The 17455-nt window shown below is 46.3% G+C and overlaps 1 protein-coding gene across 1 annotated transcript; it reads left to right on the top strand.

Annotated features, from left to right (window-relative positions):
- The first annotated feature begins 247 nt into the window (after positions 1-247).
- LOC122724382 (rootletin-like) lies at positions 248-16610 on the top strand. The gene is made up of 5 exons (XM_043959117.1): positions 248-499; positions 969-1020; positions 13140-13897; positions 15461-15705; positions 15827-16610. Exons 1-5 carry the CDS (start codon positions 248-250, stop codon positions 16608-16610), a joined length of 2091 nt encoding a protein of 696 aa, XP_043815052.1.
- The last annotated feature ends 845 nt before the right edge of the window (positions 16611-17455 follow it).

The raw sequence follows: 17455 nt of genomic DNA on the forward strand, positions 1-17455 counted from the left end.
TAACTTTCGGCGGCCGAACCTGGCAAAGCCTCCTTTGGTCTTTTTCATTAAAAACTCAATTCCTTTTCACTTAAAAGCATAAAATACATTAAAAACATTTCATAAAACATGGTTTTTACCCTTCTAGAGACTTCCGGCATCCGAGATTCCACCGGACGGTAGGAATTCCGATACCAGAGTCTAGCTGGGTATTACAGAAGTGGACTCTGATGGTGAGCCGGTGTTGTATGGAGAAGATGATTTCCCTATGCCTAGAGGGGACTGTCGTATTGGAGGTCCGTCGGCTGTATCTTCTGAAGAAGAATCCGAGTCGGATGGGGAGGACCTGGGAGCCCTTGAGTCTGAAGGAGGCGACCCCAAATCTGGAGGGGAGGACCTCAATCCAGGGTTGGAGATTGCCCCTGTTGTTGATACTAAGACATCTGACCCAAAGGATGCCGGGCTTCCTCCAGATACAGTTGTAAATAAACATAATGTAGGCGAGGATGTTCTTACAAATGTAAGTCCCTTAAGGACTATCTTTCCTTCAACCTCGTCCGATAAGTAGATTGTAACAGCCCTGTATTCTTAATGAAATTTTAATTTCTGTTTACTTGAGCTGTTTTTCGCTTTATAATTTATTTCTCCTTCTCGTAACTGTAATGCTTATATTGTATGTTTTTATTCATAAGCTTTTTCTGAACTAGATTAGCCTTTAGTCATGAGCCCGATTATTAGCTAACTGTCTGAACTTATAAGTCAGATCACATACCTTCTAATGGTGATTAGCAGGACTGCCTTTTTGCTTTTAGTTTTGTCTCGCCAGGAAATGAAGTTGAGGTCCTTTCTTCCCAAATTGCCCCCTTTACCTCCTCAACCTTTTATTACATGAGTGTTGAGGGGGTAAATGATTGTTTCCTGTTTCCTTGGTTATGAGCTCGGATGTCTATGTATGGCGAACTGACTCGAGTTCTTCACTCTTTACGTAGGCTTTTACACCTATGGCTTGTGATGCTTCGTATATCCCTGGGTATCTTCCAGGTTATTTGCTGTCTAGACCTCTTTGTAAGCTGAGCTTAGCGTCAGCGATCACTTTTTAAGTACCTTTTGGCCATAGTGCTCCGAGCTCCTTCGAGAGATCAGAGTTTGGCCTTGCTTTGATGCCTTTGAACGCATCTTTTTGTGAGGTCGGAACTGTATTTTCATGAATTGTCCCTGCATATGATATGGGGATTTTTTGCTTAGAGATGGTCTTAAGGCCTTCTCCAGCTGTTTTGTACTTTGTTTTCCCGGGAGTTCTTAGGGGATCCCGGTCTTCTTTGTGTTTCCGGGACGACCTCGGGGCCTCGCCGGCTGTTTTTGTTCCAGGAGATCTTACAGGATCCTGGTCATTTTTGTATTTCCGGGACGACCTCGGGGCCTCGCCGGCTGTTTTTGTTCCAGGAGATCTTACGGGATCCTGGTCATTTTTGTATTTCTGGGATGACCTCGGGGCCTCGCCGGCTGCTTTTGCTCCAGGAGATCTTACGGGATCCTGGTCATTTTTGTATTTCCGGATGACCTCGGGGCCTCGTCGGCTGTTTTTGTTCCAGGAGATCTTACGGGATCCTGGTCATTTTTGTATTTCCGGGATGACCTCGGGGCCTCGCCGGCTGCTTTTGCTCCAGGAGATCTTATGGGATCCTGGTCATTTTTGTATTTCCGGGACGACCTCGGGGCCTCGCCGGCTTTTTTTTTTGTTCCAGGAGATCTTACGGGATCCTGGTCATTTTTGTATTTCCGGGACGACCTCGGGGCCTCGCCGGCTGTTTTTGCTCCAGGAGATCTTATGGGATCCTGGTCATTTTTGTATTTCCGGGACGACCTCGGGGCCTCGCCGGCTTTTTTTGTTCCAGGAGATCTTACGGGATCCTGGTCATTTTTATATTTCCGGGACGACCTCGGGGCCTCGCCGGCTGTTTGTGCTCTCAATTTGGTTTGCGGTGTCAGGAAATCTAGGGGATCTTGTACACCTACCTTCCTTTTTCATGGAGGAATATTATTCATGATAATAAAGATAATCTCATTGTGTAAATAACTTGTTTCTTCCATATTTATCAGAATACAATGTTTTTCTTTACAACTATATCAAGGGAAATACCTCTTGATCAAGGGAAATACCTCTTGAGGTGTTGAATATTCCAAGCGTGGGGCTCCTGGTTCCCTTGCATATCTTCAATCCGGTATAATCCTGGCCGGACTACTTTTGTTACCTTGAACGGGCCTTCCCAAGTCGGTGCTAGCTTACCAGCTGCCGCCCTTTTTCCTGTGGCTTCCAGGTTTCTTAAAGCCAGGTCTCCCACTTTCAAGCTTCTTTCTCTGACCTTTTGGTTGTAGTATCGTGCTGCCCATTGTTGATAGGCGGCAGTTCGGATTTGAGCTTCTTCCCTGATTTCCTCAAGGGCATCCAGGTTGCTTCTTAGCTTGTCATCATTAGTGCTTTCACTAGCAAATTGGACTCGATGAGTAGGAATCTGCAACTCAACTGGGACTACGGCCTCTGTACCATAGGCAAGTGCAAATGGCGTTTCTTTAGTAGGTGCTCTAGGGGTGGTTCGGAGTGCCCACAGGATGCTGTTGAGTTCTTCTGCCCAATTTGTCTTTGCCCCATCTAGTTGCTTTTTTAATCCTTGTAGGATGGCTCTGTTGGTGACCTCTGTTTGGCCGTTAGTTTGAGGATGAGCCACAGAGGAGAATTTATGCCAGATACCCATGTTCGTGGTGAAAGCTCTGAAGGTGCTGCAATCAAACTGTCTGCTATTATCTGAAATAAGCACTCTGGGTACACCAAATCTGCAGATGATATGCCCCCACACAAAATCTATCATCTTTCGAGCTGTGATTGTGGCTATTGCTTCTGCCTCTGGCCATTTTGAGAAGTATTCTACAGCCACCACTACGAATTTCCTCTGCCCTGTGGTTTTGGGGAAGGGTCCCAGGATGTCAATTCCCCATTGCGAGAAAGGCCATGGACTGGATATGCTAGCTTGAGGAGTGGCTGGAGTTTTGATGGCATTAGCAAATCTCTGGCATATGTCGCATCTTCGGACGAACTCTTCTGCTTCTTTTTTAACAGTGGGCCAATAATACCCTTGCCTGAATACTTTATTAGCTAATGTCCCTCCTCCCTCGTGGGCTCCACACATGCCTCTGTGTATTTCTTCCATCACCTTCGTAGCCTCTTCCGGGCTCACGCATCGGAGTCACGGACTGGACTTTCCTTTTCTGTACAAGGTCCCCCTTATCGCTTGGTAGTTAGCGGCACGAGCTGCTATCTTTTTGGCTTCATCTTTATCCTCGGGGAGTTTACCTTGCTCCAGGTATTCTAAGTAAGGGGTCATCCATGTCGGGTTCTATTCCATCTGCAATATCGTGTTAGTTTTATTAAAAGCAGGTGTGTGGACATGTTGTACGTACACTTCATCGGGAAGCTGTTCCAATTCTTCTTTGGATAATCGGCTAAGCAGATCTGCTTCCTCATTTTCCTCTCGGGGTATTCTTTGAAACCTGATGGTTACTCCGCGACTTGTGAGCTCGGCTTCTAAAGTTTTTGCTTTAGCCAGGTAACTCTGCATAAGGGGGTCTCTAGCCTGATACATCCCTGTTACTTGGTTGATCACCAGCTGAGAGTCACTGTTTATCTCGAGATCGGCTACTCCCACTTCTAGTGCCACCAACATCCCATTTATCAGGGCTTCATATTCTGCCACATTATTCGAGACTTTGAACTCTAGGCGTAAGGCGTAACACACCTTAAAATCCTCTGGCCCCTTAAGCATTATTCCGGCGCCACTGCCCTCAGTGCCTGATGCTCCGTCTACATACAACTTCCAGTTAAATTCTGGATGAGGCTCCCCCTCACGTTCCCGTCCTGCTATCCCTGAGGATGATCATCCCTGCTCCTCGTTGAATGAGCATTCTGCTATGAAGTCAGCCAAAGCTTGAGATTTTATAGTTGTCCTGGGTCGATATTCTAGACAGTAAGGGCTGATCTCTACGGACCAAGCCAACATCCGACCTGAAGTTTCCGGCCTGCGTAGAATCTTCTTTAAGGGTTGGTCTGTCATCACAACTCCTTGGTGGCCTTCCAAGTAAACTTTGAATTTTCGGACTGCTAACAATAGGGCGTAAGCCATTTTTTCAATGTTCGAATATCTGACCTCGGTATCTCTGAGTACCTTGCTGACGTAAAAAACGGGTTTCTGCTCCCCTTCTTCCACCCTTACTAACATTGCGCTGACTGCTTGTTCTGAGGCTGCCAAGTATATCAAGAGTTCTTCTCCTTTCATAGGACTACTGAGCACGTGGGGCGAGCTGAGATATCTTTTAAGCTCTGCGAAGGCCTTTTGGCAGTCTTCTGTCCATTCAAAGTTTGGCACCTTCCTCAATTTTTTGAAAAATGGTAAGCATTTTTCTGCTGACCTTGACATGAATCGGTTGAGTGCTACTACTCTTCCGGTTAGTCTTTGGACGTCCCTTACACAGGTCGGCTCTGGCATTTTCAATATGGCTTCTACCTTCTCCGGGTTAGGCTCGATGCCTTTTCCGCTCACCATGAATCCCAAGAATTTTCCTCCTCTAATAAAGAAAGCACATTTTGCTGGGTTCAACTTCATTCTGTACTGGTTTAATACTCTGAATACCTCCTTCAAGTCTGCTATGTGCTGCTGGAAATTTGGGCTTTTTACCACCATATCATCTACATAAACTTCTACATTCCTGCCAATCTGATTTTTGAAGATTTTATTCATCAATCTTTGGTACGTTGCCCCGGCATTCCTCAATCCGAATGGCATAGCTCTGTAGCAATAAGTCCCATCTTCAGTTATAAATGAGGTCTTTTCCTCATCCAACCTTTCCATTGGGATTTGATGATAACCAGACATAGCATCCAAAGAAGACATATAATCAAAACCGGCCGTAGGGTCGACCATTTTATTAATATCAGGAAGTGGATAACAATCTTTAGGGCAGGCCTTATTTAGGTCAGTAAAATCTATGCACATCCTATATTTGCCATTGGCTTTTTTGACTAATACAGGATTTGCTAACCACTGTGGGTACATAACTTCCCTAATAAAGCCTGCCTCCTCGAGTTTCTGCACCTCTTCCCTGGTGGCCTGCTGCTTCTCTCTTCCCACTACTCTCTTCTTCTGTTTTACTGGCTTGGCTTCGGGGAGTACATTCAGTTTGTGTGTCATGACCTTAGGGTCAATTCCAGGCATGTCGGAGGGCTTCCAAGCGAAACTAGACGCATGACCTCGGATCAGGGCCATGACTTCGGCTTTTTATTCTTCAGTGAGGCCGGCGTTAAGACTGAATACTTTTTCTGCCTCTGCTTCTGATAAAGGGAAGATCTCCAGCTCCCCCACCGGTTCTGTCCTGCCTTCTGTTTTCTCATCCCGAACCTCTAGAACTTCCGAGTCAAAAGCTTCTCCAGTGGAGCTCGGTTCTGCTACTGTGGCTAAGTATACTGCTCTTGCCTCTTCCTGGCTGCCCCGGACTATTCCCATTCCTTCTTCTGTTGGAAATTTAAGTGCCAAATACCTGATACTGGTGACAGCTTCGAAATTGAACAGCGCAGGCCTCCCCAGGATCACATTATAACTCAACGGAAGTTTGACCACTAAGAATACCTCGTGGTGAGTGCGAGTCCTGGGTGCTGCACCTAAGGTGAGAGCCAGCTTCACCTTCCCTTCTACGAGCACTGGTACTGTAATACCCGGCTAGATTCAGACATCAGAATTTCTACCGTCCGGTGGAATTCGAGGATGTCAGAGGTCTCTGGAAGGGTAAGAGAAAGTTTTCTAAAATAATTTCAAGTGTTTTAAAGGTTTAGAGTGAAAAAGGATTGAGTTGTGAAGAGAAAAGGCCAAGGAGGCATTTTGCCATGTTCGGCCGCCGAAGGTAAAGTTCGGCCGCCGAAAGTGCCCAATGTTCGGCCCCCGAAGTTCAAGTTCGGCCCCCGAATGTTGCATGGTTTTGCATGCGATTCGGCAGCCGAAGTTGAGCTGGTCAGCCAGCTATTGTGCACTCCTCCGTCGGTGAAATGGCCAGGGGTTGCTTCCAAATCACAGACAGAGGATTTGGCCACGTCTCTCATGACTCATCTGCAGGGGTTTATCACCCCATGCATAGGTTTGGTGTCTTTCCAGTGAGTTTGCAGATTTTGGATCCAAAGGAGAGGGTTGGTGGTTTGAAGCTTTTGAAGAGAAGTTGGTCCATAGATCAGCTTTCAGGTTGTTCCTCTTCTGGTTTCAGAAGGTAAGGGAAGGTTTTGAACTTCTTTTCCTGATTTATACAAACTTTATAAAGAGGTTAAGGGTAGAGTTGCATATATAGGTTGTTAAGTTTAGTTTTTGATGTTTTAATGGTTTATGTGTATGTTTGCTGTTTGTGTTGGGGTTGTTCGGTAGTTATAGACCCCTTTAAGCATATACTGAAGTATATGTGAGTTGAGGGAGGAGTTATGCATGTTTTGAGAGGTAGAAGTGAGTGAAGGAGGGAGGTTGCCGTCGGGGCTGAGTTCTGGATGAACTCAGGTTCGGCAGCCGAAGGAGGATTCGGCCGCCGAACATGCCAGACTTTCGTCTCTGGAGGAGACATTCGGCCGCCAAAGGTGCTGCTGAAGGTGCCCTGTCCAGTTTTCCTTTGTTTGTTTTGCATGCATGTTTTGAGGTGTTCTAGAGGGGTTTTAGGGAGTTGTTTTATCAGTTAACTAGCGTATGTGTGGTGCCTCATTTGCGTCCTCCATTGTAGGATTGGACCCGAGGAACCGAAGAATTTAGCAGTAGGAGCTGCGTCAGAGTTAGAGTTGGCCCAGAGTTAGCCAAGCAGAGGCTACAGGTGAGTGGAACTAAACTTAATATTGTATCGTGAGAAATGACACGATTCTAGCATGATCCATGCATCATACACTGCCATGTTATGTATTAGGTTGTGTTGCATTAGACTTCACGAATATGATGCATTGCATATGTTGTTGTTCCTGTGGATGAATGTTGGATGATCCTTAGCCCTTGACAGAGAGCAGATACAGAGTTATGGCATGAGATAGCCATACCAGGTCGCCCCTGGATAGTCCAGGTCGCTCCTGGTACTATGAGTGAGACAGCTGGGCTGTCAAATCAGAGTTAAGTGTAGACCAGGTGAGACCTCGTCTCCTTGGCACAGTTGGTTCAGAGAGATAAGTGTAGACCAGGTGATGACATAGTCTCCTTGGCACAGTTGGCATTATTATAACATATAGTTGAGGGTTATTGGTGACAAATTCATCCTTGAGATGATATGTTTGTGATGTGATGCATTTCATGAGAGCATGTAATGAATAAACTGTTTTTATTGTTCCTCCTCACTGGACTCTAGAGCTCATCCCACTCCCTTAATCCCAGTTTTGCAGGTCCTGAGATAGCTATGGGAAGTCAAAGTCAGCAAGAGTACAGAGGAACGTTCTGCATGATTGTATGTTGTAATAGATGTATGGCTTCGATGAGATACCAGGGGGATGTGTTACAGATTTAAAGGGTTTCAATCCCTTGAACCACAGCAGATAATAGTCCCTGGTATAGGCCTTGAGGGCCATTTCAGAGTGACATATCTGAGGAGTAGTAGTTAAGCCTACAGAGTTTTATAGGATTGTTGAGTCGTTTTGTATCATATATGGGATTTATCAGGTACACAGAGAGTATAGTTGGCTTACTACGGGTCCCGGCGGCCTTAAGCCGAACTGGATCCTAGTGCCAGTGATGGTTCGGGCCGTTACTGAGAGGTACCGATTTTCGGGTCGTTACAGGTACTCCTCCGATTCCCTTGATTGGTGCCTGGTCTCGGACCAACTGTTCTTCCGGAATTCCCATCTGCTGAAAAACCCAGTATGGTAGCAAGTTGACTTTACTCCCGTCATCCACTAAGACCTTCTTTACCCGATAATTGTGAATGACGGCTTCAATGACGAGCGCGTCATCATGGGGCATCTGAATACCCTGAGCATCTTCTGAAGAGAAGGTGATGGTCATGGGAGAGTGGTCAACGATCTGCATGACCTCAGTGCTGCTGGTCTCTCCCTCCCGATTTCTCTTCTTCCCTCGGCGGCCCATCCGTCCTCCCGTTCCTCCAACAATCATGTTGATGGTTCCACTGGATCCATCGTTCACTGGTCCCGTTCCTGTTCTCCTCGGCGCCTGAACCGCCGGGCTGGATTGAGGCCTTTGTCCCTCTGATTTCTTTATAAAGTTCTTGAGGTGCCCCCTCTTTATTAACCTCTCGATCTCTGCTATCAACTGGAAGCAGTTGTTGGTATCGTGGCCATGCGTCCGATGATATTGACAATATTTGTCAGGATTCCGTTGATCTGCTTCCGACTTCATAGGTTTGGGCCACTGGAGGAATTCCTTATCTTGGACAGCCATGAGCACCTCGGCTCTGGACGCATTTAATGGAGTTGGCTTCTCAGGGACCCAAGGGGGAGGCAATCTTGACTCAGGGACCCGTGGAGGGGGAGGCCTTTGATCCCTTCCCTCCCAGGCCTGCTTGTACGGCTCGGGCCTCTTGCCATGCTTCTTTTCATGTTTCTCCGGCCTCCTTTCTTCTGAGGCTTTTTCTTTTCCTGCCATCCTTTTGGCAAATCGGCTTGTTACTAAGGCGTCATCCTGCCTTATATATTTCTCCGCTCTCTGCATCAGCTCGGCCAGGGACGTCGGAGGCTTCCTGCTTAAGGAACCAAAGAACTCGGTAGAGGTCGTTCCCTTTTGCATTGCTTCTACCGCCCTTCCTTCATCGAGATCGGGAATCTGCAGGGCCTCCGTATTGAAACGAGCGACATACTCTCTGAGTGATTCACCCTCTCTCTACCTTACTATCTCCAAGTAGCTCGTCTTCCTCTCTGCTGGCACCCCAGCTATGAATCGACTGATGAAGCGAATGGCTAGGTCTCCGAAACTCCTGATACTTCCGGCCTCAAGGCTGTTGAACCACGCCCGCGCTGGTCCCGAGAGCGTCGTTGGAAATACTTTACACATTAAGGCATCAGACAGAGTTTGCAACTCCATGAAGGTCTTATAGTTCATGACGTGCTCCCTCGGGTTACCAGTTCCATCATAAGCCGCCATTGATGGCATCATAAATTTCTTAGGGACAGTCTCTTGCTGCACCCACTTTGAGAAAGGGGAAGAAGTAGGCAAAGAGGTTTGGCTTTGGTCTTTCTTACCTAGCTCGGCGAGGAGCTGTTCTCTCAATTTCTTCAACTTTTGGTCCACCTTCTCATCTTCTGGGCTGGGTTTTTTCTCCAGGTGGTACTCCTCCTCCTCTGCTTCAGTTCCCGTCCACCCGGTTATTTCGGCGGAATAGTTATCCACCTCCTCATTTTCTATCATCTCTCTCGCCCTCCTCGCATGGATTCGGGCCTCCGGTCCTTCCTCTTCGCCGGCTTTTCTTCCTCTTTCTTCAGTATCGCGGCTACTGGTTTGAAGACGGTCAGGTGCAGGTCGGGGGTCATTGGTCTGAGGTTCCTCTACAACCGGGAGTGTATTTACTGGGGTGTTGAGGCCTCTCTGTTGCATTATCTGCCCCAACCAGTGGGCGGTATTCTGTAACTGGAAAGCCATGTTTTGAAGATCTTGGTTAGACAAGGTAACAGCGGGAGTATTCCCTGCCAAACTTGGCGAAGGATTAAGAGGAACAGGTGTTTGGTTGTTTAATGTCGTAGGACTAGAAAAGGAGAATTGTTGCCCCTCTTGGGCAGAGCTTAGGTCATTTGGGACGTTAAGGTTACTTTCTTGGTGATTAGCCATCGTGGATCTCAGTGGGTTTCTTTAAGAGTGAAAACTCCGGTGATGAAAAGATCTCCGTCGTTTCCCACAGACGGCGCCAATTGATGATCTGGGATCCAATAGAATAGGGTTTTACAAGGGTTTTGGTATTGAAGAATAAAGCTTGGTCTTTCTCTCTAGAGGGGTATCCCTTTTATCCTTTCTGTTTGCTTACTGGTGACGTACAACGGCTCTCCTCTGATTGGGCCACGCGTCTCTGCCATACAGATATGGGCGTACGAGGATATCAGGCGCCTGCTCCATGCGTAATGGCCTCTGATTCTCCCCCGTGCGTACGCTCGAGCGGATCTGCCAGGCTGTATGACGAGTCTCGTTCTGGATCCTGGGCTGGGCCGAGAGCTGGGCTGGACGCGGAACCCAGGAGGAGAAGAAATCCGTGGGGAGGTTATACGGGCTGGGCCGATCTCGATGGGGAAGAATCTGGTGGAGTCCAGCCTCAGGGGTCTGATGATCTGGGCTTGTTTTGAGAGGGCGTGCGGGCCTTCCTTTCATGGGCCGTGGCCGTAATCTAGGTCTAGAAATGGAGGTAGAGAAATCCAGCGGTCATCAATATATATTATCTATTTTATAATACATAAAATATAATGTAGTTTTTGTTTTTCATTGATCCTTGTCTTTCCCTTCTACCATTGGCATTTTTTTTTTTATTAACAAGATAGCCTTTTGCTTTAGAAGATTTATTTATTTTAATTGAAAGATTCACAAACTTCAATCTCACTTTAATGATGGAAGTCAACAAGAAGTTTGAGGGAAAAGATGATGGAATCAATAAATAGTACAAGGAATGGTCAAAACTAGAGATTATCAAATGCAATAAACAAAGTTGCATAACGTCAGTAGTAATGCTAAACAAAAGTTTTCTTTTTCCCATTTTTTCAATGATTGCTAGGTCATAGAAAATTGACATATAGAGCCTTATCCTAAATAATAATAATAATAATAATAATAATAATAATAATAATAATAATAATAATAATAATAATGTAATTTAGTTGTTGATGCCGCTAACCTTATAAATATTGAGACACTGATTCACTGTTAAAAATACCATAATGTAAGACAGATAATATTATTCAGGGTCAATAACAGTAACTAAATCACGGATCAAATTAAAATACTATGACAAATAGATATGCAGGTAAACATACGACCAAAACTCTGACAGAAAAGCCACGCAGTAAAGCAATAGAAAAACCAACTATGTTTAAAAATATGGCAAGAATCCACATAGCCAACTATAGTCTACAAAAACGTAATTTACCAAAAGTAGTGATGCGACTAACTACATCAAGACTTTTCAAATATTCAGAATATTAAGTAGTTAAATTTAAACTTTCAGTACATAATTTATCAATATAATTAATATCTCTTTATTACAAATGTCCCAATTTAACATTTGATGTATGAAACTTATCTATAATATTAAATCATATTAATTCTTATTTATTAACAATTAACAAATTTCAAATCTCATTTATTAATTTTATTTTACGTTACACAAGGATTTCATGAGAGTCTGTGTCGTATCGTTATCAAAACAACTCAAAAGTTATATATATCCAATCCGGCAGTGGGGAGAGAGAAAACAGAGATGAATCTTGGGTTTCTCTTGTCTAGAAAAACATAGCTGAATCTATCAAGAGAAAAGAAGGTCGAGAGCATCCAGATATAAAATAAAAATAAAAAAGGAAAATTTCTCTCTATAAATGAGGAGAGAGAAATCCACTCCACTATATCCACATGCTTTTAAGAGTGAGATTTATTATAACCCTTGATGATCTGAGATCCAGAAAATAGGGTTTTACAAGGGTTCTATGAACTTAGAAAAAACTTAGTTCGAGAGGTGAATGCCCCTCTCCTTTTATTCTTTTTCTTCGTCTGTCAGTGACATGTAACGGTCTCACTGCCATTGGGTCATCTGTCTCTGCCACACGAATATGGACGTACGAAGATATCAGATATCTGCTCCATGCGTAACGGCCATTTAATTCTCCCCTAGCAAGTATGCGGATGGACCTGTTAGGCGAATGGGCTGGCTGCCTTTCCTCCTCCGGGCTGGGCCGGAAGATGAGAGTAGGACTGGAGCCCAAGGGAGGTCTGGTCTCTGGGTCGGAAGGGCTGGGCCGGCCTAATTGAGAGATCTAAATGGAGCCCGGTCTCCAGGATGAGCGGGCTGGACTTGGTTCGCTCGAGACGCTTAGAAGCCTTCGGATCATGGGCTGTCATTATGGACCCGGCCTCGTAACGGGATGGTGAGATCCAGCGGTCATCAATTGCCCCTTTACCTTCTCATCAGTTATTGCCCGAATGATGAGGGGGTAAATACCGAGAATCATTATGACCATGCCGTCTAAATACAGTCCGCCTCAAAACATCTTTTCACTTCATTACTGTTTCAAATTTCGAATTCCCTCTGTCTTCTCAAAACTCTTGCTCTCCTTTGCTCTCTGTGCGCTTTGCTAGCTTCGTCTCTCTGTCCTCCTTGCTTCCAAGGTACGTTCTTCGCTCTTCCATGGAAGACCCAAAGATCCCCGATGTCGTCCATCTAGAGTCTAGCATCACCCCTACCAATCTAAAAAATTTTATATCTCGGGAATATCAGAACATTCCCCTTTATCACATTCGGGCTCCTCTCCGGAATGAGAGGATCGTTCTTCCCGATCCTCCTCCTCCCGGCTTGATAGATCCCCAGAAGGACCTTAGCTTAGTCTTCTTTATTAAACAACGGGAGTACGGTCTAACCTTCTCATTTTATCCTTTTTTTTTTTAGATTTTCCGGTATTTTGAAATAACCCTCCGGATGTTATCCCCCAACTCCATTTTATTTATGTGTTCCTTCGAATCCATCTGCTTGAGCTGGGGTTTCACGCCCACTGGGCGTCTGTTTGTAACCTTCTTCCGCCTTGTCAAGGCAACCCAGCGCTTCTACTATTTTGCCCCCTGTGGTGGGTTGTCTATTTTCACGGGTTGTAGGGACTCCATCAAAGGCTGGGTAGAGGGATTTGTGGTGGTGGAGTTGAAGAAGGAATCTGGGTTGGTTTGGGAGGTCGATCTCACTTGGGAAGATGTTTTTTTGGGCTGTAACGACCTGCCTCAGTTGAGTCTCACTGAGCAGGTTGGGTTCCTTCGACTGACTTCCATTGACAGGAAGTATGAAGTCGAGAAATGTATGTTTGTGTCCAACCTGCGGGATGTCAAAGACGCTAGTATTATACCTTGTTTAATCGTTTTATCTATTTTTTGTGATTTTTATTGAGTACTGTTCTAATTTGTTCGGATTTTGTATCTTTGCAGCTTCTGGTGAGAAGATGGACCAGATCAAGCCCCTAAAGAACTTCACGCTGTCTAGAGAGAGCATGAATGTTGCGTTGGACGCCCTCCTAGCTGGGCGATCGGTGGGGGAGGCTACTCAGGAAGTGGCTGAAGTTATCTCCTCCAGGTCGGCCAGCCGACCTCCTGCCCCAGCTTCTACCCGAGCTTCGAAGCCGAGCTCCCGAGGTACCAAGTCTTCAAGACCATCCAGCCGCAGCAGGTCGAGCTCGGTCCCTCAAACTGCTCAGGCTCCCCGGTCTCAACGGGTTTCTACCGAGGGGGCAAAGAAAGCTCCAAGGGTCACTCCTAGGCCGGTTGAAGACACTGAGCCGGTGAAGACAAAGCCTGCCTTGCCTTCTGATAGTATTTCCGGGGAGAGGCTCGAGGCCCCCACATCTGAGGAGAGGGTCCTTGAAGGGGGGACGAAGATTATCCCCGCTGGCGAGGGTGTTCAGGGGGCTCCTGTCGAGGCCGCCCCAGTTACCGAGAAGAGGGAGCCCGGACCAGTCAATGAAGTTGTCTCTCAGGGCACTGTAGAAGGGGCTGAGTCCGGGTCGATCGAGGTCGTTCCTCCTCAAGAGAAGTCATCGGCTGCCTCTAAGGGCCCTGCAAAAGGGGTTGGGAGTAAGCGTCCCCCTCCCTCCAAAGCTCTGGCCCCAGCTCCCGTTTCCAAGAAGGCTCGGGCCTCTAGGCGCACTACCCCCGCTCTGCCTCCGCTCGAGAAGAAAAAGACTTTGATGGTGCCCCTACTTTCTGCCCCAGACAATGACATCCTGAACGCAGAGTGTAATACCCGGCTAGAGTCCGGCGTCAGAAGTCCTGTAGTCCTGTGGACTTTCTGATGTCGGAATCCTCTAGAAGGGTACGGATTATGTTTTTCTATGTTTTCTATGTTTTGAAAGCATTTTCATGTTTTAAAGTGTTTAAAGAAGTAAGGTTTTGCGAGAAAAGCACCAAGGCAGAAAAGCCAAGGTTCGGCCGCCGAAGGTGACTTTCGGCCGCCGAAAGTGCATGGCATTTGGGTTCTCATTCGGCCGCCGTAGTTGGTCTGGCCAGCCAACTATAAAAGACCCTAGGTCGGTCAAATGGATAAGATTTTCTTTCCATTTGCACGAGCTGAGGTGAGACTTGATCTTCCTTGGGTGATTTATGTGTTTTCTCACATCTTTCATGGTTTTGATGGATTTTCATGTGGTTTTGAAGTTTTTAAGCAAAAGAGCAAGTTTGGAAGCTTGGAGAGGTTGAGAGAGGATTTCTCCATATCTCCACGTAGGGATCGTTCAATCTCTTGTTTGGAAGAGGTAAGGGAAGATCCTGAACTTCCTTTCTTGATTTTTGAAGGTTTTATGGAAGTTGTATGGGTAGTATGCATGAGTAGGTTTAGATGAGGTTTTTGGTGTATATGCATGCTTAAGTGTTATTTGGTATGTTTATTGCAGGTGTTAGGAGAGGTTTAGACCTCTTTATGCATGTTATATGGTATATGTTAGTTGGGAGTAGTTGTTATGCATGTTGGATAGGTTTTGGGTAAAGTTTGCATGAAACAGAGCAGGTTTCTGCCCAACGGGCAAAAACCAGGTTCGGCCGCCGAAGGAAGGTTCGGCCGCCGAACCCCTTGTGGAGGCAGTTTCGGCTGCCAAAGCTTGCCCCCGAACATTTGGACTTTCGTCTCTGGAGGCAAGGTTCAGCTGCCGAAAGTGCCGTCGAAGGTTGAGTTTCGTCTCTGGACGAGACTTTCGGCTGCCGAAGGTGCCGCCAAACATGCATGAGTTTCGTCTCTGGAGGGGAGTTTTGGCCGTCGAACCTGCCGCCGAAAGTGCCCTGTCCAGCTTTCTTTTGCATGTTTTATGTGATTGTTCTAGGATGCTTTAGAGGGTTTTTGGGGAGTTTCTTAGCGATGTTCTTGAGTTAGTTTGGTCTCTCATTTCAGTCCACCTGTGTAGGAACGGACCAGAGGAACCAAGGACCGATCTGGATCCTAGTGCCGGTAGCAGTTCGGTTTTCGGGCTGTTACACAGAGGACATCACCCATCAGTCTCCGGCGAGCATGGTAGCTGAAATTATCCGGGAGCGGATGTTTGGTGGGGTCACGGAGGCTTCGGATCCTCGCTTATTGGCTCTCACCGGCCTCTTGGCCAGCTCTACTCAATAGCAAGTGGCCTTCCGGGCTCGGTCTAGAGAGCAGCTGGGGGATACTGCCAGGGAGATGCTCTTGATGGTAACTTGCGCTTGTCTCTTTTCTATTTTTAATTTACTTTTACCTTTCTTTACCTTCTGACTTCATTTATTTTCTCTTTTGCTAGGCAATGGGTGTTTTCATGGAGATAGATGCTCGGGATCGCGCCCTCAGGGACTCAGTGGACCGCCGTATTGAGGAGGCACGTCTCGAGGAGAACTTGTCGGCGACTAGCGATGCCCGGAGCAATCTTGCGGCTGCCCAAGAGCACTCCAAGTCCCTCCAGATAGAGCTATATACTACGCGGGAGGCCCTCAAGAAAGCTGATGGGAGGACAGCTGAGGCAGAAAATCAGCGTGACGAGGCTTTAAAGTAGCTGTCCTCCTTGGAGGAGATCCGACGGATAAAGGGATGAGGCCCTGAGCCAGAAGGACGAGGCCCGGTACCAGCACGAGTTACTGAAGGCAGATTTTAATGTCGTGCTAGCTCGAAGAGAAGAAGCCCTGGCTCAGGTTGTGGTCCTCGAGCAAGAGCTGACCAAGTGGGCTGATAGTGAGAGGGACCTGGCCCTGGCAGTAGAGACGTTTAAACTTCAAAGCCAGCATCTCTGCCAGGAGGTCGAGATTCTTAAGAAAAGATGTGCGGCCTTGCTCGAGGACGCCAAGCATGCTGAGGACAGAGTCCAGCTGGAGTGCGAAGAGCGCTTAAGGGAGTACAAGGAGTCGACTGAGTTGAAAGAAAAGATTGAACAGGCCTGTGAGGCTCATCTTCAGAGCTATAAGGACTCTTTGGAGCTGAAAGCCAAGATAGCTAAGGCCTGCGAGGAGCGACTTGCGGAATTTAAAGCCTCTGGGGAGATGAAGACGGCCATATGGAATAAGGGCTTCCGCATGTTCGTCTCTGGATACAATCGAGGCTTAAGGATTGCCAGATATGCCCCCTCCACACCGTTGGCTGAACTCCAAGCCGCTGAGGAAGACTCCGATGGTGAGGAGGTGCTTTACGGGGAGGATGACAGGCCCTTGCCTAAGGGAGCTTCTCGTACTGTAGCTGGGCCTTCTGAGGCAGATGCCGAGCTGGGGAAGGAAGATGAAGGTGCTGGGCCTCAGAGGCAGGAGATTGTGCCCTTTGTGGGTACTGGGGGGTCTGTGCCAGAGGGTGCCAGGCCTCCCATAGATAGTAATGTAAATAATGTTAATGTAGATAAAGATAGTGTAGATGATGATGTTCCTAGGCATGTAAGTCCTTTAAGGACAGTTTTTCCTTCAGTAGAGTAGGTGTTTAGAATAGGTTGTAATTTTTGTTTTCCTTTTAATGAAATTCAGTTTTCTAATTGTATTTGTACTTGAGTTATTGTTATTTATTTTTCTGGCCTTATCGGATTACTTAATCTGTTAAAAGCCCAATTTACTTAATCTGCCAATGTGTTTAAGAATAATGCTCAATAATTTTTCCTAAGGAATCAATCATGCTGTTTTTTCATTTTTTGCCCTTAAGCTAATCAGGGCTGGAAATTTAGCAAGAAACTTGGCTTCTAACTTATGGACTTTTTCAATTTCACAAGGGCATTCTTATCTGCAGGCCTTTTTCAAACTGAATCTGCCTTAAGGATAAAAATCTTTAAGCTACGCGTTTAATTAATCTCCCGCAGGATTCAAACATATCAGGTCTTCACCATGAGTTCGATTTTTAATAATTGACTAAACTTCCAACTCACGAGTTTCTACAACCTCGTACAGGCGTTCTTATTATTTTTTATTCTGTTAACTCGTCCACAATGCGAGCTCAGACGTATAATATTCATATAACTAAAGTGAAATAGATCATGTACCTTTTAAAGTGATGAGCAGGGCTGGCCTTTTTATTTTTAGTTCTATTCTGATAGGAATCGAGGCTGGGGCATTGTCTGCTCATGCTTTAGGTTTCCTCTTGGATCATAGAAGGCTTGTAGCTTCAGTTTGCCCTTGAGCTTTCTGAGTTCGGCCCTTTTCTTGCTTGCTTTTTCGGGCTTATATTTGCGTGTCTCAGGTCGGTACTTTTGGCTTTACGTTGCTTTTGTTTTCTCAGCTCGGTTTTTTAGTGCCGGGAGATCTTGGGGATCCCGATCACCTACCTCCCTGAG

This window comes from Manihot esculenta, chromosome 8 (genome assembly GCF_001659605.2).
Source record: "Manihot esculenta cultivar AM560-2 chromosome 8, M.esculenta_v8, whole genome shotgun sequence".
NCBI classification, from domain to species: Eukaryota; Viridiplantae; Streptophyta; class Magnoliopsida; order Malpighiales; family Euphorbiaceae; genus Manihot; species Manihot esculenta.